Consider the following 25,085-nt stretch of genomic DNA (forward strand, 5'->3'; position numbering starts at 1 on the left):
ACCCGTGGCCCCCAAAGCCACCAGGACGGTCGCCCCCTCGTGTTCTGGAGAAGGCACAAGCCCTCCTCCGGTCCTCCTGGGCATCACGGCTGGGCATTAACCCCAGCCGGGTGCCACAACATATACAACAATTGTAATAAAAATAAAAAGTTTACATGTCTTTCATTAGATATATATATATTACACTAATTTGCAGTTGCTTACATCCTGCAAGCATTAAAGTTTATTTGATTACAGTTAATACTTTTGAGCATCATCTGAGGCCAGGATATTAATGCTGCCATTCTTGTTTTAATATTTCCCATGCCAGCTTTATGAATTTTAAAGAAATTCACCCACGATACTTGCACATCTGATCACATACAGTATATATTATAACATTTAAATTGGTACAGGGTACTCATGCAATAAATCGACATAGTTGAATGGAGGTCTTCCACTTATATGTTATGGCTTTCTAAAGTGTCTAAATGTGTATAATAAATTTCAGAAACTTGCATATTTACCTTAATATTTTTAAACCTCACATGCCCATACCTTCCTAAATTCAGATTATTTCACATTTTCTGCAAATAAAGAGCACTGGCAGGAATGAAAACACCTCCAGAAATGTTATATTTCTAAAATGTTTCAGCTGTTGACTTGAAATTATAATGGGTTTTCCAAAAATAATGACTAAACCTTGTATAAATATTTTGTTATTGAGAAGAACAATTCTGAAAAATGCCTTGCTAGGAGTAAAATACTAAATATTAACCGAAGAGTATCATGAAAAAACAGCACTATTTTGGATTCCACACTTTCATCTAAAAGCAATTTAGTATTCCTCATGCTTTTATAATGGGAAAATATTTAGAATTTTTTAGCATCAAAGCCAGAGACCCCATGTGACCATTACTACCACAATAAAGTTATCTAAATAGCATACCTATTATGAGAAGGCTTCATGGAAATATCTACAATAGTTTAAAAAGTACCACATTTTCATATCATTTGCAATTCTTTTCTTATGTGAAGATTTAAATATTAAGAAATTTTAGAGTTGAACCCAGAATAAACAGATGGAAATGTAATTTTTTTCTGGTGGTTTCAACATAGGTTCTATATGTATCAAATGTTTCTTGTAATCATGCTGGTACCTTCCTTTATACAGTATATCCTACGTAGGAAGCGAGAAAACATATCCATACACATGCATAAATTCATACATATTGTAGTAGAAATTGTTAAACTGTTCAGTATATACCTTATTATTATTACAGCATTAAAGCATTGAACTGTATATAGTAAGATACTGATTTAAATTTTATTATATACGCATAAAGTAAACAAATTGTTGTTGTTCTCAGTTTTTCTCATATACATATACACAAGAGCAGGGTGTATGAACAATAAAAACACAATAATGCTGCTCTTTATGAAACAAACTTTAAATTACAGTATCCCCATATTACTCCAAAGGTGGCTGCTTGTTTGTTGTCCAAAAACACCAACACAATACTCCTCGATTTACATCACATTGACAGCTCTTATAAACACTTTTGACTAATATCACAAAAGTGTAACAAAGACTGGCACTTGTTACTGGACTTTCAACCAGTACATGGGGCACACATCCAAGTGTTCGCGTTCTACCGCATATTCAGTTATATTGCCACCATATACTCTGTTCCATGTGTTGGGATAGTAATGCAAAGGTGCCTGGATTTATTTGAATCCAAATCTACCAGTATGTCTCATAATAACACATTTGTGACATTTTACCATGCTTCTCTCTTCAGTATGATTTTTTTTCTCCATAATCTCTTAGAGTGTGGCTACTGTAGGAGTTAACCCATAATGCCCCAAACCCCACCCACAACGCTTCCGATTTTTGTTCTGGTACATCACAAAACATTGATTCACATACCTCCATTCATAGCATCTATTCTTATCTTAAGCTGCTCTGGCCCAGTCAGGAGTCCCTTGATACTGCTGAAATCAAAAATACTGCGAAGCATGCTGAGGTAAACATCCACTGAGTCAACTATTTCAACTGAAAGAGAACATAAATCAGAAATTATTGTTATGGACTCTTTATTATTCAATGAAGGCATCTAGAAATCTATACATAATAAGTTATGTAAAACTAGCCTTTTACTACCACTCACTAGTCACTTTCACATTGATATCTGTTCAAGACGTACCTTCAGACCCCACTTTCAAATCCAAAATTACTTTTATTCTACTTATTTTTTACACTTTGTCAACAATTTATCCTTATCTAGTTAAACAATCATTTCCATTTCTAGTTCCTTGGCCATCTTTAAAATGTAACTTTAAAAATGGGAAAATAATTAAAGGGATTGGTAACCTCAGAAAACATACGGTTTTGTCTTTTTTACTTACATTAGCCTTTTTTGTTTTTTGAATGCTAGAGGTTATTTGACCATAAACAGTATTCAGTAGCATTACATGCCTAAAGACACTGACATACTGTAGATACAAAGTTTGTGTTTATAATAGTGGGTAATAGGGAAAGGGAGATTGGAACATAACATGTAAAATTAATAGAAAGAACTGATGAAATGATGTGAAATGATGGGTGGTAACACAGAGTCCAAAAGCTTCTCCTCAGCCCTGGACTACTGCATTGCCTATGATTTTAAAGTAATCTGTGGTCCAATTGAGTAGCTCTAGCATTCTTTTTCTCCAGTTTTCATCTTACCCACCTGATGACTGCCTCACATCGTTGTATATACAGTATATTATATTTTATATATATATATATATATATATATATATATATATATATATATATCTATCTGCGGTGGGTTGGCACCCTGCCCAGGATTGGTTCCTGCCTTGTGCCCTGTGTTGGCTGGGATTGGCTCCAGCAGACCCCCGTGACCCTGTGTTCGGATTCAGCGGGTTGGAAAATGGATGGATGGATATATATATATATATATATATATATATATATATATATATATATATATATATATATTTATATATATGTGTGTGTATGTAAGAGTAGTCCTGTAACAGGGGTAGCCTCCAGCCTTTGGGAACACATGAGATTTGAGGTATATGCAATGTTTACCTAAAGGTGAAGGCAAAGGAGCATCCAGCAAAATATCTCTCAATGTTCCTCCAAGATCAACTATTTGAAAAGTTTATGCAAAGTTTTATGATTTGTCCATAAGACCTTGTATTAAAGTGCATCAGTTGCAGAACACTTAATCAGATTAGTCCATGTTTACAATTCTGCTACATTCATACTTATTTTCTCAAATGATGGCACATTCTGATCTCCTGGTGGGTTTTTGACTTAAAGAAATGGACATTTTTAACATAACTTTAAAATTATGTTTGTTTCTTTTTTCTGGCATCCAAAGACATTTAAATTTGTATTCATTATTTTACTCATTACCCCTCTTAACTGCACACAAAAAAATCAATTGATACCTGATTACATCTTTTAATCTGCACTGCCTGCATCTACAGTATGATGCTATCGAGTCATCTTTACAGGAAGTGCAATTGCTAACCTAATAAAGTGCCCACAGTATGCCATTTGTTCTTTTTCAAATGACTGAGGTCTTTGTTTTTGCTTTTAGAAAAAAAAAACAATCTTGAAAAAATTAATCTGCCAACTTCTAAAGCACACATGGTAAATTAGTTAAACTATATGGTACTATTTCATATTCATAAATGTCAGCACTATATTAATTTTGCTTTTCCACTCAAACACTTCCTTTGCACATACTGTTTAATAAATAATATAAATGCCCAGATACATTTGGTATGGGAAAAAATTTTGACTCAAGGGGTTGACAGGTGAATTAATCCCTTTGTCACATTTTCTTCATGGTATTTTCTGATGGGAATATTTTACAGAAACTACTATTCATATAGACATGACCTTGACAAAGGATTAGCAGGTACTGATTCAATTATATTGATTAAACGTTGCTAATATTTATCAATTGTTTTCTTGTTTTTACAGTAATGTTAATACAGCAAAGGTTAACTAATGTTGACTTAAAAGTGACAGTTAATTACATTTTGTAGGCTGCTTCAAAACACTGGTTCTAGTAGGATTTTATTTTATTTAATCCACGTTTACTTTTGGATTACAGATTTATATCTAAAGGAACCCCAAAAAACTGGCTGCTTGGAAGCATTAAGTAAAAAGTGGTAGAAGTGTAAACCTCATAGTAACCCATTCTATAATGCCATAACCATCCATCCATTTTCCAACCCGCTGAATCCGAACACAGGGTCACGGGGGTTTGCTGGAGCCAATCCCACCCAACAAAGGGCACAAGGCAGGAACCAATCCCGTGCAGGGTGCCAACCCACCGCAGGACACACACAAACACACCCACACACCATGCACACACTAGGGACAATTTAGAATCGCCAATCCACCTAACCAGCACGTCTTTGGACTGTGGGAGGAAACCCACGCAGACACGGGGAGAACAGGCAAACTCCACGCAGGGAGGACCCGGGAAGCGAACCCGGGTCCCCAGGTCTCCCAACTGCGAGGCAGCAGCGCTACCCACTGCGCCACCGTGCCGCCCATGCCATAACCAATAGACTCCTTATTATTTCTCTAGTCTTTCAAATATCTTTCCAATTTAATCCAATCCAGATTAGTCACTACTGAATCTTGTCAATGGCAGATTTTTATTCTTTATTTGAAGTTGTGATTGAAAGATCCCTTTGCTAAAGCTGCCAAAGGCAAAAATGCTCTAAGTACTGAAAACTTTGCAAGTCTAATTAAAGTCTACTACTAACATAAACTAGCAATAAAACAAAGGACCCAATCTTTTAGACTTGCCTCTCCTACACCTAATTATAAAGGTCTTCTGATTAAAAATCATCACTGTTTGAGCATCTGAGAGGTAGGTGGGACAGACTTCACTTGACAGAGAGACATGTGAAGAAAGAATGTTATTGACAGACATATAACTGAGGTATGCTGTGTTTCAATCTGGCATTACGCCTCCTAGGAAGTCTTAAATTTCTGGTCTTTCAGCTGACAATCCTGACCTGGCTCTTACCCAGCCTGTTGTCTTTATCTGTCTTCAGGTTCTCACATAATCTACGGTGTATTAATACTAATAACACTGTTAAGGAAAGGGAATCTATAGAAAACAAAACTATGTTTTTAACTATATTTATAAACAATGAGAAACATTTACTTTCCTGTATTAAATGACAGTAATGATAGTAACTAGATTGCTCCAACACCAATTTGGAATGGGGGAGATTGTAAAGTATTGGTGGAGGATTGGTTGGGTGCCTCATAATAATTCAGAAATGTAATTATATCTTCCAGTACAATTTTCATATTACTGAAATTAAAAATGCAAAACAATATGTTTTGAGAAAATTAACACTGCTCACATGTAATGTCACCTACAGTGTCACTGTGTTCAGATCCGTCTCATTGTCTCTGTGGATTAGTTTGTATACTTTTCCCCACGTTTATGTGGGTTTACTTCAAGGTACTCATTGTTTTTCTCCATCACCCCAAATTTGTGCATGTTAAATTTTAAATTGACCCTGTGCAGATGTATGTGTGAGTGGGTCATACGAAGGACTGGTGCTCTACCCAGAGTTGTTTCCTTCCTACACTCAGTATGGCTGGGATTTGTTTCAGCCCTCTTTGATCTCGAATTACATTATGTGGCTTTGAGAATGCTATTGTAACTTTAAGATTAAGAAGTTCAAATCAAGTTGTTCTCTTTGCAAGGACTGTGTGTTTCTTTTGCAGAGTGCATATATGGCTAAAATAAGCTATGTGGATAGCACGTGTATTGACTAGCATAGCTCCCAACATGCAAGCTGCACAGTCACAAGACATCAGACTAATCAAATTTTGTCTTTTATTGAACAGAAATGATATAACTGATGATTACTTGTAACACAATTATATATCTAGCCAGGAGCTGAGTACAGTATTAGACACAGTGAAATGGCTCATAAATTACTGCATAGAGAAATTATTCACGACTAAAATAGGTGTTAAATAAATATTGTTTTTAGTCGGAATACCTAAATTTGCCCTAATACAAAGGACTTTCCCATTAAATACAACTTCAGGAGTGAGTAGATTGGGTTTCTTTTCACTTTTTCAAGCAAGGTCCTATAATAAACTTCTGTTGATCACTTCTGACTAAAGGAATCTTTTGCCACTCCTTGATACACAAAGTGTAGATTATTAATATTTTTGAGGATGTTTAACAAAACCAAACCAAAAAAAAAAACAACTTCACAGATGCAGCATACTGTACCTCTGAATGGCTTAAATTTATTCTCCAAGTCAAAGTCTTGCCTGCCAAGCCTGGAAAGGTCAATTCTGAGGTCAGGACAGATAGCATACTCCTCCAGAGTCCTGCTAATCTGATGAATCTTGTCAGTGACTACATCTGGAGCAGGACCTGCAAGGACCAGAAAACACATTCATTTTGCTGTCACCTTCTTATCAGTAGTTATCACAGATTTAAAGGTATCGTATACTTTTTTGTAAACAAGTTGCAGCAAAAGAAAGAACTAGTCAGAACTGGTTAGCCAGCAGGATCCTGAAATCTCCTTTGTGCAGCCCAAATAGTTTTTCTGCTTAAGCATAAATTGCATTATTAATCAGAAATTAATTGTTTAAAATGAAACAGAGCCAGGAGTAAAACATGTACAGTACTTTGGTTCAAGGCACATAACCCTTACTTGGAGATAACACATCTCTCCACCTTTACAACTTCAAGTCAGTACCCCCATAAAACTGGTTTAGAGAACATTTGCACATTCATAAAACCAAAGGCAATTCCGAAATGCTCCAGACTAGTCACTCTGTTTGGACATTTTATTCAGGCTAATTTACGTCTGTCATTAGAAACATCAGCATTTTACTGAGCAGAAAGCTTTTACTTATGAACCAATTCTGTCACGGTGAGGATATCTTGTACCTTCATATTATCATTGCTATAAACCACAGACGTCCATGATTTACATCTAATAAAAGATACAGAGCAATGCGGAGTCTGATAGGCTTGTGCCTGTGTCTCTAAATGTTTCAGATACTTTTGCTTCCACGCCCTTGTTTTTGATTTTTGTAATATGCTTTTCAGATCACTTACAAAGATTTTTAATATAAAATAACACATTGAAGCATTGCTTTTTATGACACCAAATGACAGGGATTGACTCATAATTTTTACATTAAATCAGCAGCATCAATTATAAACAGACTCAAAATGACAAGGTGCTGACTTTGCCTTTTCCTGAGATTAGGTCTTGCCAAAAGAAACAGGAAAAATATTCTGCTTCCTCCATATAGGCTAAGAATGCTGTCACCTCTTCAAGCAAATTGCAGCATCGCAAAATCCAATCCCCCATCACAACCCTCTCTCCCAGTTTTGTCAAGGCTGTTTTCAATGACGTGACTTGGCTTCAAGTCATACTTTAAATTGTACAACAAAAAATGTATTGTAACTTATTATTAATTTGTCAAGCATGCTGCACTTTTTGAGTCAGACACTGTGACGTAGCAAACAGACAGACATACAGATACACGGACAAACAGACATGTGTCCTTTTATTAAGGTGGAACACAGAGAAAAAAATGAATAAATGCATCAAACGAGGCTCTGTAAATTCTAATCAAGTAGCAGCTAAAGTCTTGTGTAATACAAAAAACACTAATTAAAAATCTATGCAAAGACCACAGAAAATATTAAGACAATTAACATGTATCAATTGTAAAATATTTTTACTAGCTTGTAAAAGTTACAGTATAAAATTTCATGCTGCTATATTCAACCAAGAAAATTAAATATTGGAAGTGTATGTTGTGACGGACGGCCGGGACGCCTCTTCTGCATATGGTCCGGGGGAACAAGCATGGGCTGTACAATACTTCCCCTGGGAGGCCAGATGGCAGCCCCCCTGGATAGCAGTGGTGCCTCGGATACCCGCAGGGCCCCATAGGAGATGGAGTTCTCTTCGGGCCTGTTGGGGTCCAGGGGTGCCACAAGGGGGTGGTGCAGTGGCTCCTAAGCCTGTGTGGGCGGTTCTTCCACTACACCCGGAAGTGCAGCCGGAAACAAGCAATCAAGCACCTGAAGCACTTCCAGGTGGCTTATAAAGGGAGCCAGCAGCCACTAATCCAGAGCCAGAGCCAGAGTCGGGAGGAGGGAGACGAAGCTTGCCAGGAGGAGTGCTGAAGGAGAAAGAAAGAAAGAGAAGAGAATTGTGTTTTGGTGTTGGGACTGTGTTGTTATGCTTGTGGGAATGGGGAAGACATTTCCACAAGGGGGGGAAAATAAAATAAAAGCCCTGTGTGCTTTGAACCTGTGTCCTACGTCTGTCTGTGTCAGGGCTCGCCTTTACAAATGTATAAAAAAAGATAACAAATGGCCAAACAATCTCAGACTCTCATAGTGAAACTACAATGGAAGACGTACTGTAAGTGATACTAAAAGAAATATGACAATATATTTTGAGACCACATGTCTCTTTTCCAGGCCTCTATTACCTTCCTAACACTAATAAAATAAGAAAACTTTCAATAAGTTTCAATGGTTTCAGAACTTTATATTACTTTTTTGCCAGGCAAAAATGTAAACAAATAACTTTTAGAGGACAAAAAATGTACAATATTAATTTGTTGTACTGTACAGAAAGTTTAGGTGAGCAGCAAAATGTAAATAAAGATGGACAAAGGAAGAAGATGTTGATAAATACAAACATTAACCACTGAAGTCACAGAAAATGTAACAGCTGATGTCCCTTACAGGTCATTGTAAGCTACTGTACATCAGGAATGAGCTCAAATGCTCTGCCTCAACCCTTCCATTTACCTACTACTTTCTCCAAGGCCTTTCCTATTTGAGTCCATTGCCAGGGAATATGTGCTGCAGTCACATGATGGAGGGTCTAGGAACATCAACACTGGAGTCTAGGATGTGGGCTTCACTCTACCATTTCCATTCTTGGCTTTGCAACAGTCACTTTCTTGTGCTCCCCTTGATCTTGATGAGTTTGAATCTTGACTCTTACAATGTTTTTGGATTTTTTGAGAATTGTGTACTGAATTGGCACAGATTGCCTAAAATAGCAACAAGGAACTTAAAAACAATAATTCAGATGTATTCAGCAACTGAAAAAAAAAGTTTTAAAGACTCTAATTCACTTTGTATCTCATTCTTTAATCACCTTTTCTCACCCACAGTTATTAAAATTATGTACCAAGCCAGGTTGTGTCTCTCTGGTCCAAAGCTACTATCTCTACTATTGCAGGAAAGAAACTCCCTACTCATAGGCTCTTAGCTGTATTTCCAACTGGTCGTGGTGTGTGCTTTTAAAAACCATCTGTTTTTTTTCCAAAGTTTAATCATTTACAGCAACATTCCCTAAAACATACAAGTGACTGATTATTATAAAGCGCCTTATTGTGATTTAGTGTGTACTCCGATTGAGTAATACAGTATTCCATTAATTCGATTCTCACCCTGCACACTATGCTTCTGTCATGCAAAAAGACTGGCCCACAGAATACATTGACGGATGGAGAGATGGTTTGTACTGTAGTTGTGTCATCGTATGTCTCCTTGTTAACTTCTACATGTCATGACCCCAGCTTCTATTACCTAAAAACCAAATTGGGCTCAGGCAATTCTGCCAATTTGCTTTTTTACAGCAATGACATTTAACCATTTTAATGGTGTCTCTCAGGCCTCCTGCCCTGGGCCAGTTTCTGAGTCTGATCTGACTATGTTCTAGTTACATAATACTGTAGGTAGGGACTTATGCTATAAAACATAGTATTTTTCAAGCATTGTTATCTTGTATCCCCCTGTTAGCTGACAGTTCTAATTTCATGTCTAAATTAATGTCTTGTTCTGCCGAGTTGGTAGCACTTGCGCAATCCATAGGAGAAATCTTAGTTCAGGTTTTGAGTGTGCCTTGGGGAGCTCTTATGTCAGAGCTCAGCTGCTAGATTTGGGTCTGGCTGCTCTTACTTTTTGTTTCTGTTTCTGTCTCCTTCGTTAAGATCTTCACTTTTAATTAAGAGTTTTTAAGGCTGTGCTTCTCTCTTCTGTTTTTTTTTTCTCTACTGTCCAATAATCCTATTTTGTAAGTGTTTATTTTAAATTCTAGGAATTGTTTGGTTAATTTATTACAAGTTTATTTTGGCACTTGTCCATTGTTAACTAAAACATTCATGTATATAATATATAATAATAACATATCCATATATATAATTATACTCTTACCACCCACTTTATTAGATACACCTGTTTAACTGCTTGCTAACACAAACATCTAATCAGCCAATCACATGACAGCAACTCTATGCATTTAGGCATGTAGACGTTGTCAAGACAATCTACTGAAGTTCAAACCGAGCATCAGAATCGGGAAGAAAGGTGATTTAAGTGACTGAACGTGGCATGGTTGTTGGTGCCAGATGGGCTGGTCTGAGTATTTCAGAAACTGCTGACTAATTGGGATTTTCATGCACAACCATCTCTAGGGTTTACAGAGAATGGTCTGAAAAAGGGAAAATATCCAGTGAGTGGCAGTTCGCTGGGCGAAAATGCCTTGTTGATGCCAGAGGTCTGGGGAGAATGGCCAGACTGGTTTGAGCTGATAGAAAGGCAACAGTAACTCATTATAATTGAGGTATGCAGAAGAGTATCTCTGAATGCACAAAACGACAAACCTTGAAGCAGATGGGCTACAGCAGCAGAAGACCACTCCAGGTGCCACTCCTATCAGCTAAGAACAGGCAACTGAGGCTACAATTCGCACAGGCTCACTACCATTAATTAGAATTAAAAGTCTAAATGGATTTGAGTTACTGCTGATGTGTCTCAGTTGAGGGGGGTTGGGTTTAAATGGTCCAAACTGTTGGGTGTGGCGGAACCTTAGGTTGTGATAAGTTGGGTTTAGGTAAAAAGTAAAACACCAGCTAAATCCAATTTTCTAAACCTGCATGATTCAACTTTAGGGTGGTGGGAACCAAAACCTATACGAACAGCTTCAGGCTCATTGCCGGAGGCTACACTGGATGGGATGCATGGGCATTTTAGAGTACATTATATCCCACTTCTCCAAATGTTTTGTCTCTTAAAAGAATTAATTTGTAGGTGGTCCCCAGTGAACACTCAAACAAAAACCAATAAAATCTAGGCAAACTTGAAATCCAGTGGGAACAAATAAAGTCCCATGTTAGGAACAACTGGAAGCACAAGGCCAGACTGAGGTGTGTCACAAGTAAGTAGGACTGAAGTCATTGCAAGTAGGTAAAACACAAGATATTTTATCAAAGTTAACAATTCAAAAGTTATGTTAAAAAAAATAGGAACCCTTTAAAGTTCAAGAAGTCATACAAGAAAAAAACAGGCAATAGATATGAAAGGTCCAAAACAAAATACACAGTCCCAGAACAAACAAACAGTCATAAAAGGCAAAATACTAAAACACCAAACTTAACAGCACTTAACTAGAGGCTTTCATGTGGACAGGACCAAAGACATCTAGTTAGACTCAATCTTTAATTTCCATTAAACCTCCCATTGTGTGACTGAAAGTCACTGACAGGAGGAGCAATGGACAAAACACCGGAAAAAGAAGGGACTAAGGGCTGAGCATGACAGATATTGACCCATGGACCTTAAACATCTGTCTCAGGGTTGTTACATTGTTGCAAGATGGAACTCTGCTGAAGGTGCCCATTATGTTGTCTGCCATTTCCAACTGTATCTAGACTGGTGTTGTGCTTGAGCAATCAGGACTGGCATTCCATACATTGGCGTTAAATTAGTTGATGTATCACACTTGAGGCTAATGACCACAGTAATCATCTACTGAGACAGTGAAAGTAACAGTGAAATCTTGGCATATGTTATTTATCTGCACCCTATTAAAATCTGCACAACAGCACCATCTGGTAGGACAGAATAGTCAGTCACCTCTTTTTCTTGATCCTTGTAACTACATTAAATGCACTGCAATTCCAAATGAGGATTCTTTGGTTGTCAGATCTCATGCACACAAACCTGCACCTACAACTAAAGACAAAAATCAAACAAATTTGATTTTGTCAGAGTGAGTCATGGACTAGTTGGAGTGAGTCACTGGGCATGTCATATAATGTGATTGGATCACAGGAGCACATTACCGCCTGCCTCCAACTTGCTAATGTAAATGAAGGTTATGACTAAAAATCACTGCAAAAGTTGCATAATAATGAGATAAAGGATGATTCAGGAAAAATAATGATCACTTCCACATCCATGTTGTCTTTCTCTTAATTCAGCATTCATCTTCCTCTGAGTTATTATGGCATAGAAAAGTTGTGATGTGTTGCATGTTGGGTGGGCAAACATGTAAGAATTTGACTCTATGCTGTACAAGTGACAATATTGTTACTTCTACTATTACTTTCACATGTAGCCCAGACCGGGACCAATAAAGCAAGTCTTTAATTATTTTCAAAAGAGCATAAAATTTTATGTTAGCAAGTTGTTTTTGCAGAAGGAACATTGTCTGCAAGTTCTCTTTGAGACAGAGGATTTCATGCCACACAATGAGATTGCAGCCCTATTTAAACACGCAAGGAAAACAATACATATTCTGATGGGAAAAGGCGTTCCGAAAACAAAACAGGTTTTCCATATGTTGAATGAGCCAAATAAACCACAAATGCTCAAGTACTAGGGTAATATTTCTACAACGAAAATCTATTTATCCATTTGGTATACCAATTTAAGGTAATTCTTGGTTCTTGGTAAACCATTATTAAAGCAGAAACCAACCCTCAATAAGGCACCAGTCCATGGCAAAGCACACTTATACACATGCCAAACATATTTGCACTAGGTATATTTACACCAAATCTGTATCTAAACATGGGGAGAATATGCCAGTACCACACAGACAGTGACCAGGGTGTTATTCAGATTCAGTCTCCTGGTGCTGAGAGTGAACAGAACTCAATACTATTTTGCCTTTCCACTCACAATAAGAGAAATGACACATAATTGTAGACATATGAGTCTGTAACTCTTTTAAAACTTTTACAGACTGAGCTGCTTAGATATGACCTGGACAATTCTTGCTCTCCATACCACAGAATAACTGGTAATGAAATTATATGTATTCTCAGCAGCAGAGTGAAAATCACTGCAAAGGTCATGATTTTAAATTTAAATAGTATATATAATGAAAAGTTGGCTGTTTACCAAGTTTACTCAGTCACTTACTCACTACTCATCAACAAAAATACTATTTTCTGTTTAGTTAAGTCAGGTCAAGTCAGGTTAGGGACGTGCACTGGTGCAGCGCATTGCCTCACCCACCACACAACGAAACAGCTCAGGATCCTGGTTGGCATCCCCCCAAGCAGACATGCGGTCCAGTCCCACCCTCTGGAAATTAACCTCTATCTGGCACAGCCAGGTGTTACGTGGGCATGACCTTGGCCAGGTCCAGCCACTCGGGTCCTCAACAATGAGGATCCTGTGAACCGGATCACCCTTGGGGAATCGCACCACATGGCTGTAGTGCCATAACTGACGCTCCTTCACAAAGCAGGTAATGTGCCTCATTCAAGACTCTTTGAGCAACCACCTATTCAACACAAAGTCACACCAGCGGTACCCAAGGATTATCCGAAGAGACACAGTACCAAAGGAATCCAGTCTTCAACTCAGGTCACTGGATAGCATCAATGTCTTGTAACCATATAGCAAGACAGGAAGCCACCAGGACTCTAAAGACTTGGACCTTTTTGCATAGATACAGTACTAATGTACAGGCCGGCCATGATATCCAGTAAAGGGGATCCCACAAAGTCTCAGGATGTCCCACAAGGCACCTTGATCAACTGAGTCAAACGCTTTACAAAAATCAACAAAGGCTGCAAATAAACTCTGCCTATATTCGCATTTGCGCTTTATGAGAACCCTCAGTGCCAGGGTACGGTCAATGGTAGACTTCTTGGGCATAAAACCAGACTACTCCGGTTACTGGTAGATGAGCAAGTGATCACAGATCCTATTGAGGATGATTATAGCAAGGACCTTACCCAGCACTGAGAGCAGTGTTATCCCCCTGTAGATGCTGCAATCCAGGCGATAACCCTTCCCTTTCCAGATTGTGTCCCGTTTTCCAGTCAGCTGGGGTGATGCCAGTCTCCCAAATGGAAGCAAAGATTGCTTGTAATGCCATGAGGACAGCCTTACCACCAGCCTGGAGAAGTTCACCCCAGATACCATAGATCCCTGTAGCCTTCCCTACCCTCAGCTGGTTCACCACCTGTGCAATCTCAGTGAGATTGGGTGGTGCACAGTTAATTGGAGGATCAGTCTCAAGAACCATGAACCCAAAGATATTCAGCATGCTGGCCGGAGGATCAGCTTTAAACAGCTGCTCACAGTAGCCAGTCTAGCAGGTCACAACTGCAGTGTAATTCGTGAGAACCGTTCCATCAGGCGCCCTAACTGTGACTCTCAGGAACAGATTTGGATGTGCATAATGCTTTGATTTCTCTGTAAGCATGACGTCAGTCACTAGACCACAGACGGTGTGTCACTTGCTCACAGATTCCTCTAACAAAAACCTCCTTATCTGCAGTCAGAGCCCTCATAGCCATCCTTCTCAGTTCTCGGTACAGACCAGAGCTGCCATCAAGCCGTGCACTGCAACTCCTCTCGATGATATCCAGAGATGAAACACCTCCTTCTGGGAACACTGGTAACACCAACACAACCCACAGCAACCTTCAGGGTCTTGTCATGGAAGGTCTCCCACATCACATTAGGATTGGCAGTTGCACCTAAGTCCTTAACTTCCTCACACAAACTGCGTGCAAACTGTTTAACTGTTTAGTTAAAAAGATGAAATTTGGCAAGATGATACATCTGAGTGAGTCAGTGCCCCCTAAGAAAGGACATTTTAATATATCAACATTTAGGGGTAAAACTCTGCACAATAGAAAAACAAAATACTCCAAAATCTCAATAATTCTTTGGCAGATTTGACTGAAATTTGGTGATGTTATAGAAAAAAGAAAAAAAAACACACGTTGTGCAATTTATTTGTTGATATTTATTAATATTATGCTAGCTTACATGCTCGGCGCTGCACTAAGAGTGTGCTTTATGAAAATTAAGGATGCAGCAGAAGAGATTAATGGACCGCGTGAATAGCACCAGTCACCATGAGGGTGGATGGGTGACTGAGAACAGGACTAGCAAGCGCTGTTTTTGCAGTTGACTGCCCCACAGATATCCATGTATTGGAACAAGAATTACACCACAAGAAACAAAAAAGGAAACAGATAAAAAAGAAAAACTAAAACAAGAAATCCAGAAATTAATCAAAATTGACAATAAACACACCTAAATCTAGAAAAAAATAGGAAGAAAATAAAGATTGGGAGAGAAGGGAAGATTAAAAATTCTAATAAAGTAAGAACAAGGAAAGCAATAAAAAAATAAAATTAAGAAAACTCCAAGACAGAAAAACTAAGAATAAACTCAGAGAATCAAACAAAAAATTCAAAAACATAAATTCAAAACCCGAAGAGCAAAAACAAACAATCCAAACCTCCAATGTCTAAACCTGATTAACAACATCCAAACCCAAGTCCAGAAAACACAAAGAACAAAACAATGAGCCTTACACCTAAAATGAGTACAAGCCAATAACATAGCAAAGAACTGTGACTAAAATCCATGCTCTGTTGACAGGTGACTGTGCTAAATTATGAATGTCATCTGACAATGAGTCAGAATTGCAGCATAATGGTGCATCATTCTTAATTGGAAGGAGGAAAAAAAATAACTAAAAAGAAACCTGATCATTAAATTATTGAGAAAAAAAGGAAAACAAGGTGAAGCCAGAGGTGCAGCTCCAGCAAAACAATGATAGGAAACAGAAGAAAAAGAACATTTTAACCATGGACCACACAGAACTTAATAAAATGAACCAATTAAAAAAAAATTAAAAAATGAAAAATAAACAAATATTTCACATAAATAATTATTATTAATATATTTCACTATTACCGTATTTGTATTTTAATGATCTGCACTAAACTACAAAAAACCTGTTCATTTTGTATTTCCTTCCTGTATTTTAGGAAGATTGTAAAGTTTCTATAAACTATATGTTAATCATGTAATGTAATAGCAAATTTAGTGAGTAATCATTCAGCTTCTTTTCAATTGTTGCTATCACTTTAGATGCGACTATAAATTCTATCTATAATAACTAATTATATTCTGGTAATAAGTATGTAGATTGTTGTGGATTAGCTTCTGGTTTGTCACTGGTTGTCAAAAGAAAGGCAAACACAAGCAGCTTTTTTTAAGTTAAACACTTTATTAACCTAAATGTTAGAAATAAAACCTATCCATCCATCCTTTTTCTATACTTGCCATTTTTGTTTTGGGGTCACTGGGAGTAGAAGTCTGCACGATACCTATTTTTCATTTCATTTTATTAATTGCTGCTTCTAAAGAAATTCTGTATCATTTCCACCCACTTTCTCCCGCACCCACTAGAGGTTCTGTTCTACTCCTGGTCATATTCCCACTTTTTCCTTTAAAAGGCTGTTGAATTGGGAAAATCGCCTAAGTGAATTCTTACAACAGCAGAATCTATAAGGGGAGAAATAACAGATGAGACTAAATCTGTTTATGACATTGTTTTTCTCTTTTTCTCAGTACAATCTGAGCTGATCTGTTGATAATGTTTTCAAAAAATAATAAATAGAACTCAAGGGTGGCCAACTCCGACCATGGAGTGCCGCAGTCGCTGCAGGGTTTTGTTACAACCCAGTTGCTTACTTAGAAGGCAATCCTCACCAATCACAGATTTTATTTAATTTAATGGCTTGTTAGTGTTTTAACTCTACCATTTCAGTTCATTCTTAAACCACAGATTGTTTTTCCTTTCTAATGATACATGTATCATCCAAGTGATTTGAACTTTAAAATGAATGGGTAATATAATATGTGATCAGGAGACCTAGCATATGTGACGTAAAGCTCATTTTCACTGTGAAAATGGCAAAACTGCTTTAAGGAAGAAAGCTCATCATCAGAAGCAACATACTGATTTGTGAAAGTGGTTTCATTATTTTTCAAAATGTTCCATCAAACTTGATAATTTTTAAAGCCAATGAGGACTTCTCCTACTTCTGATGCATTTAGCTGCCTTCATTTCTACTTCAGATGTTAAGACTTTGGTTAGGCTGAAAATCATTAATTTTAAAATTTTAAATCTTTTTTGTTTTTTTTTTTGTTTTCTATTTCTATTATGGATGAGCAAACTCTGCAAGTCCTTAAAAAGTGTACTAAGTTGAATATATATAACCTAAGACATTTAAATTAATTGAGTTGTTTGATTAAAAAAATAATGAAGATCTATCGTTTATGAAGGCATGTGTCAAGTTTCAAATAAATTCCTCCCCCTGGTCCTCTTCTTTAAAAAAACAAAATCTGGTCACCCTAAACCGACTATAGGACAGTGGAACAAGCTGCTAACTTCATCCATACAAAGGTAAGTCAATTTAGATATCAAAAAAAGGGGAAAATGTACTCCAATCAGTAATCACATTCATGCATCTGTCTTGCAAGCTGTGTTGCATATGCACCACAATGCTTACAATGATTCTTTGAAAACTCTTTAAAAAGGAAACACTTCCATATTCTTCTTTTCTGACCGTATGCACTTTTACAGTGAAACAGTATTGATTATAACATTGAGGGTAAAATGCAACAGTAAAATAAGTAATATATATGTAGTTTAAATATTTTTGAAGAATATTCTGAGAGGTTTATGTGCACTCTGACCTCCCGGTGCAAACCAAAGGAATAAAGTTTGATCATTCGCCTCCGCTCATGACTCTTAAAACTTCAGTCAGTACCTGCCGGATTTCAGCAGGACTGCAAACCTCTAACTGGGAGCCAAAGCAGCAGCCTTGGGTAAACTGTGCAAAAGTACAGCACAGAAAACAACTGACTCAGATATTTCTCTGTCTCAAGCACAATATGTGCTGATACATGCTGTGATGTAGGGTGAAAACTGCATTCAGAGACCAATTTGCAAGCAATTTTCTTTATTGACCAGTGCTGGGACAGCATATGAATATCAGGCATCAAGCTATTTAAGAACCAGCTGCTCCATGCAGAAAATATATTAATCAGAGGCCAATTCCTGCCTGTAATTGGACTCCTAGTTTAATTGAACATGTTGTTATTTTTGAATGTGCCAATACAACATGACTCAGGGCAACCATACAAAAATACAGTAAAGGTTAACAAATAATGTGTACAAGCTTTAGACATATACAGTACATGAGTTGGTACTGACAGCACACTGGAAAGCATGCTCCAGCATACATTTGAATTGGAGGAGCTCAGTAAGTGAGCACCTGAAAGTAACTGACAGATATGAAAAGTAGCTCTCCCCCACACTTCCTGCACCCCAACTGGTATTTATACACATCAAGGACAAGACTGAGAAAACGGTGTTTGTGTTGTACACTGTACAGTATTTGAAATCTATATATTATGGTCGTATATTGTTATTTGACATTATGGAATATTCATTTTAAGAAAAAATTTTAAAAGCAGGCACAATATCAAACACATGCAAGTTACGTTAATTTCTGACTCTAAATTGGTCCAGTGGGTATATGTGTGGTATGTCATCCACAGCTGTTTTTAAATCATATCAAATCAAATCAAATTTACCTGTCACTGAATCATAGCTCTCAAATGAAAATGCCATTAACAGACATTTGGACATGAACCCAACATGTGCAGGCTTAAAAAGGACACTTAAAATAATAAAAAAGACCTTTAGATAGATAGATAGATAGATAGATAGATAGATAGATAGATAGATAGATAGATAGATAGATAGATAGATAGATAGATAGATAGATAGATAGATAGATAGATAGATACTTTATTAATCCCGATGGGAAATTCACATTCTTCAGCAGCAGCATACTGATACAATAAATAATATTAAAGAATGATAATAATACAGGTGAAAAAAACAGACAATAACTATGTATAATGTTAAATATCAACGTTTACCCCCCCTGGTGGAATTAAAGAGTCGCATAGTTTGGGGGAGGAACGATCTCCTCAATCTGTCTGTGGAGCAGGAATGACCAACACCCTCTGAATCCCACCTCATTAATCCCCCTCCCCTCCTTATTTGCTATACAGTGGTGTGAAAAACTATTTGCCCCCTTCCTGATTTCTTATTCTTTTGCATGTTTGTCACACAAAATGTTTCTGATCATCAAACACATTTAACCATTAGTCAAATATAACACAAGTAAACACAAAATGCAGTTTTTAAATGATGGTTTTTATTATTTAGGGAGAAAAAAAATCCAAACCTACATGGCCCTGTGTGAAAAAGTAATTGCCCCCTTGTTAAAAAATAACCTAACTGTGGTGTATCACACCTGAGTTCAATTTCCGTAGCCACCCCCAGGCCTGATTACTGCCACACCTGTTTCAATCAAGAAATCATTTAAATAGGAGCTGCCTGACACAGAGAAGTAGACCAAAAGCACCTCAAAAGCTAGACATCATGCCAAGATCCAAAGAAATTCAGGAACAAATGAGAACAGAAGTAATTGAGATCTATCAGTCTGGTAAAGGTTATAAAGCCATTTCTAAAGCTTTGGGACTCCAGCGAACCACAGTGAGAGCCATTATCCACAAATGGCAAAAACATGGAACAGTGGTGAACCTTCCCAGGAGTGGCTGGCCGACCAAAATTACCCCAAGAGCGCAGAGACAACTCATCCGAGAGGTCACAAAAGACCCCAGGACAACGTCTAAAGAACTGCAGGCCTCACTTGCCTCAATTAAGGTCAGTGTTCACAACTCCACCATAAGAAAGAGACTGGGCAAAAACGGCCTGCATGGCAGATTTCCAAGACGCAAACCACTGTTAAGCAAAAAGAACATTAGGGCTCGTCTCAGTTTTGCTAAGAAACATCTCAATGATTGCCAAGACTTTTGGGAAAATACCTTGTGGACTGATGAGTCAAAAGTTGAACTTTTTGGAAGGCAAATGTCCCGTTACATCTGGCGTAAAAGGAACACAGCATTTCAGAAAAAGAACATCATACCAACAGTAAAATATGGTGGTGGTAGTGTGATGGTCTGGGGTTGTTTTGCTGCTTCAGGACCTGGAAGGCTTGCTGTGATAGATGGAACCATGAATTCTACTGTCTACCAAAAAATCCTGAAGGAGAATGTCCGGCCATCTGTTCGTCAACTCAAGCTGAAGCGATCTTGGGTGCTGCAACAGGACAATGACCCAAAACACACCAGCAAATCCACCTCTGAATGGCTGAAGAAAAACAAAATGAAGACTTTGGAGTGGCCTAGTCAAAGTCCTGACCTGAATCCAATTGAGATGCTATGGCATGACCTTAAAAAGGCGGTTCATGCTAGAAAACCCTCAAATAAAGCTGAATTACAACAATTTTGCAAAGATGAGTGGGCCAAAATTCCTCCAGAGCGCTGTAAAAGACTCATTGCAAGTTATCGCAAACGCTTGATTGCAGTTATTGCTGCTAAGGGTGGCCCAACCAGTTATTAGGTTCAGGGGGCAATTACTTTTTCACACAGGGCCATGTAGGTTTGGATTTTTTTTTCTCCCTAAATAATAAAAACCACAATTTACAAACTGCATTTTGTGTTTACTTGTGTTATATTTGACTAATGGTTAAATGTGTTTGATGATCAGAAACATTTTGTGTGACAAACATGCAAAAGAATAAGAAATCAGGAAGGGGGCAAATAGTTTTTCACACCACTGTATATTGCCTTTGATTCCTGTATGTCTAATCATTTTCCTCTGATGATGAAGACACCTGGTAGGCTGTTGAAAGCTTAGGAATAAAACACTACTTTAAGATAGGTGATTCATTTTCCCCCTTTGTGGATTACTAGTTACAGCTATGCAAACTGTATCACAGACCTTCACTTCCACTGTACAATATGTAGTGATATGCTTAGATGGTAAACTCCAAAACTGTGCATTAGAAGAATTTAAAAAGACAAAAAAATGTTAAATACTTAGCTCTATAACTATTAATATATAGGATGACAGTATCATATTAAGATTATAAAAGTATACAGTATAATATGTAATTTAATAAATACAGTAAAATTAACAATAGGGCATCATGTAGCTCTGGGTATTGTCCTTGTTTTGGATGCGGATGGACTGTCGAAAGAAGTTTCTCCTCAGTTTCTCTGGACTTGTTCAAATGGTGGTAACATTTCCCTGAATGCAGCACAGAGAAGAAGAAATTGTTGGGATAGTTGGTATCTTCTGATAATTTTCTTTACTCTGGTATGACATTGTTTGGTATAGATGTCTTTGAAGTTAGAGAGTGTACACTCAATGAGCCATTCAGCTGATCATACAACTGATCAGAACCTTGCTGTCCTGCTGTGTGCCATTTCTAAACCAAGTGATGATCATTTCTGTCAGTGGTTGATTTATAGAATTTTTTTAGTATCTGGAGCGCAGCCTAAAATCCCTAGGACATCTGTGATATATATTAATAAAAATAAACTTTTATTAAAAAAAACAAAACAACAAAAACAAAAAAAATGTAAAGATATAAAATGTGGAAACTGAACAAAAAGCATTTTGGGATGTCAATGCAAATAAAACAAAACAGACAGACATTTTACTTTTGCAGGATTCCTACTGAAGCAAGTTTTAGGAAAGAAGGAGATATGGTATGAGTAAATGGTTTCCTTTGATTGGTGCACTAAACTACTAGAGAAATATCATGCAAGTGTCTCTGTATACTCAGGGTAACAGAACAAGTCAAAATCATAGGAATCATGGGCTGAATATGCAACCGTTGATGTACAGTTAAATGCCTACAAAAAACAGAAGCACACACTTTCATTCTTCCATATAATAACCCAGAAGAGTAAAACAGTCACTCTTTCAGAGTTTGGACATTTATACCAAAGTATGATATTTTTAATAAAACTTATCTTTTAAATTGATTTAATGTCATTCTTTCAGTGGTCAGGGGCCTCATGTATAATGCCGTGCGTAGAACTCACACTATAACATGGCGTAAGCACAAAAGCGGGAATGTGCGTACGCACAGAAAAATCCAGATGCAGGAATCTGTACGTACGCAAACTTTCACGTTCTTCCACTACATAAATCCCGATCAGCGTGAAAAGTAACGTACGTGCACGCGCCTTCTGTCCCGCCCCAACTCCTCCCAGAATTACGCCTCTTTGAATATGCAAATCAATATAAATAGCCTTCTGTGAAAAGACAATGGGAAAAGCACGGGGGGAAATATAAGAATTCCAGCGAATACCAAGTGGAGGCAAAGGAAAAACGTACTATTTGTTGGTTTAAACAGTGGTATAATCAACAAAAGGAAGTTGATCGAGTGACAGAGTGTCGGAGAAACTCGAAGGCTCAAGTTCACAAAGTCGCACAGTGCCCAAAATAAAAAAGAAATCACATATCAAAGTCGCTGTGAAAAGGCAAGTCGTAGCCCACCGTCTGAGTGTCATATGAAAGCTTATTAGGGTACAGACAAAAAAAATTGGCACACAGTGGAAAAAAAGCACGAAATGTCAACTTTAATCTCGAAATTTCCACTTTAATCATGTAGTTTATTTTGCCATTAAAGTAGAACATCATAAACTTCATTTTAAAATCGTTTAATTTACTAGTTTCTCAAATCCCATTGTAACTAAAGTGGCACATTAAATGCTTTGTTCTGTATTTGATCTTCTATGTGCTCTACATGTGTGAATCACTACCTGCTTCTTAAACGGGCTTTCTCTTTCTCCGACAGGACACATAATCCATTACATTCGTGATATTACAGCTCTCTGAATAATTAAAATACTGAGATGTATACGTGATATCTTTTTCATGATGATAGCATGTTATTAAACATGGGAACACGGTGGCGCAGTGCTTGTTCATGTCTCACGCAAGAGGCTTGCAGCGCCATGCGCGACCTTCGATGAATCAATTTATTACAGAAGTACTGTCTCTTTCAAACGTACTAACCTCCAATTCCTGTCCTTACTTTTCTTTCTCCAAAAACCCAATCGCCACACAATCAGCTCTGTAATAGACGTTAAGCCATCTGTAAGCTTAGAACGTATATCAACATATTTTGCTGCATTTCATCTTAAAAATGATACAGTCATCATATGTAAATACGTGCTTCATAAAGTGGCGCAGGTAGTGCAATATTATAACTGTAGTGCAAGTTTAAAGTGAGGTAATTGTACTTATAAGTACAAACAGTTATACAAGGAGCACTTGATGGACTGATTGAGTGCATTTATAGTTCTTGGGATGAAACTTTTTCTAAACCGCGAAGTCCGTACAGGGAAGTCTCTGAAACGTTTTGCCTTGGCTCAGGCAGCGTCTGCTTCATGCTGTGTACCGATAATTCTGTTTCCGATCAGCTGCTGCTGTGATTCCCCACTCAGATACAGTGATATAAATACTCCGAGTGGTTCAGTGAGAGTAATATGGAAAAAGATGATCTGCTGTGGCAACACCTAACGGGAGTAGCTGAAAGAAGAATATGCAGTGAGAGTTACAACGCTAAAGCAGTTATGGTATTTGGAATACTATGGCTATTTCCTGGACCATTATATTGCTGCAGGTTAATTACAATCAGATGCATTACACTAATAAACAATATGCAGTTAGTTTCAGTGTATTTATAAAGCCGCGTCAAGAATGTGGATCTAAGAAAGAAAGGGTGTCCACGCAGGAACAGTAGCACTGCTTTGACGCTGGGTGCCGCCAGTCTGCAAAACTGAGTGGAGAAATTGTGTACGCCAAGGTATGAGTTACCGTGGAAATGTGCGTGGCTTTACGGCAAGTTTAGGTTTTATACATCGCAATTTGAGCGTGGAAACGTTCGTACGCAACATTTCTGTGCATATGCACCGTTTATACATGAGGCCCCAGGTGTGAACCGCTAGACCTTAAAATATTATGTAATTTATTTCAATAGAAAATTCTTCAAAAAAAGCCTAATTCAGGGAAGAATGAGAAATATGTTCAATTAACACAACTACAATGAGACGTAATAAGTGCAGCCTTGGTAAAAAATTTTTCATTCTCCATTTCTCATTTATTGTGTGTAACACTCATGAATTTAAATTTGGACAGTTTAAAAATGGTCCACTTTCTGCAATAACATAAACAGAAAGACAGCAGTGTTCTTCTTCTATCTGTTTAGTTTGATTTCAGCTACGGTAAAGTCAAATCCATTGTACATAATAAAAAAATATTAAATAAAAATACACAAAAAATAAAAATCTATAAGATTAATTATTAAGTAAATCAAATTTATCATTTTAAGCTTCAAACCCATTATCACTTACCACCATTTGCTACATTGAATTTTATCCCAAAATCGCCTCCTGGTCCCCCTGGATTATGGCTAGCTGTAAGAATTATTCCTCCAATTGCTTTTATTTTCCTAATAATACATGAAACAGCTGGGGTTGATAGAAGTCCATTGTGGCCAATAACCAGACGACCAATCTAAGGAAAATGGAAACAAAATGAACAAATAATCATAATTTGCATTTTTTGCAGTTAAACTTAATCATCTAGTTCATTATATATTTCAGCTTAATGTATATAGACATTCATTTATCTATGGTCACTTTATTAGGCACAAAGGTTGATTAAAAGAGACAACCTGCTTCCCTAAAAGTCAAGACTGTATGTCTGGGCTGCTGCACCTCAGTTTTGGCATGGTTCCATAAGAATACTTTGTAGGTCAACACTGGCCCATGGTATCCTCATATGCTGATGACTTTCAACTTTACTTGAATATCGCTCTTGGTGCACAACTGACAGATACCTGTAAGAACCTCACTACCTGCCTTGGTGCATGGAATACAAACTCTCTAACAAGACAGATGTTTCTCTTCAAGTGTGACTCAAGAAACTAAACTCCACATCATTGAATTTTGGGTCATGGTTGGTAAAAAGCCTTAGTGATA

The 25,085-nt window shown here is 37.4% G+C and overlaps 1 protein-coding gene across 1 annotated transcript in view; it reads right to left on the minus strand.

Moving 5' to 3' along the window:
• LOC114654681 (phosphoglucomutase-like protein 5) overlaps positions 1-25,085 on the minus strand; it is a 218,659-nt gene that overhangs the window by 170,350 nt on the left and 23,224 nt on the right. The window contains exons 2-4 of the mRNA XM_028805379.2: positions 24,456-24,618; positions 6,288-6,434; positions 1,910-2,035 (exon numbers count right to left, since the gene is read on the minus strand). Coding sequence (XP_028661212.1) covers positions 1,910-2,035; positions 6,288-6,434; positions 24,456-24,618 — 436 coding nt within the window. The remainder of the gene's footprint in view (positions 1-1,909; positions 2,036-6,287; positions 6,435-24,455; positions 24,619-25,085) is intronic.

This window comes from Erpetoichthys calabaricus, chromosome 7 (assembly GCF_900747795.2).
Source record: "Erpetoichthys calabaricus chromosome 7, fErpCal1.3, whole genome shotgun sequence".
Taxonomy (NCBI): domain Eukaryota; kingdom Metazoa; phylum Chordata; class Cladistia; order Polypteriformes; family Polypteridae; genus Erpetoichthys; species Erpetoichthys calabaricus.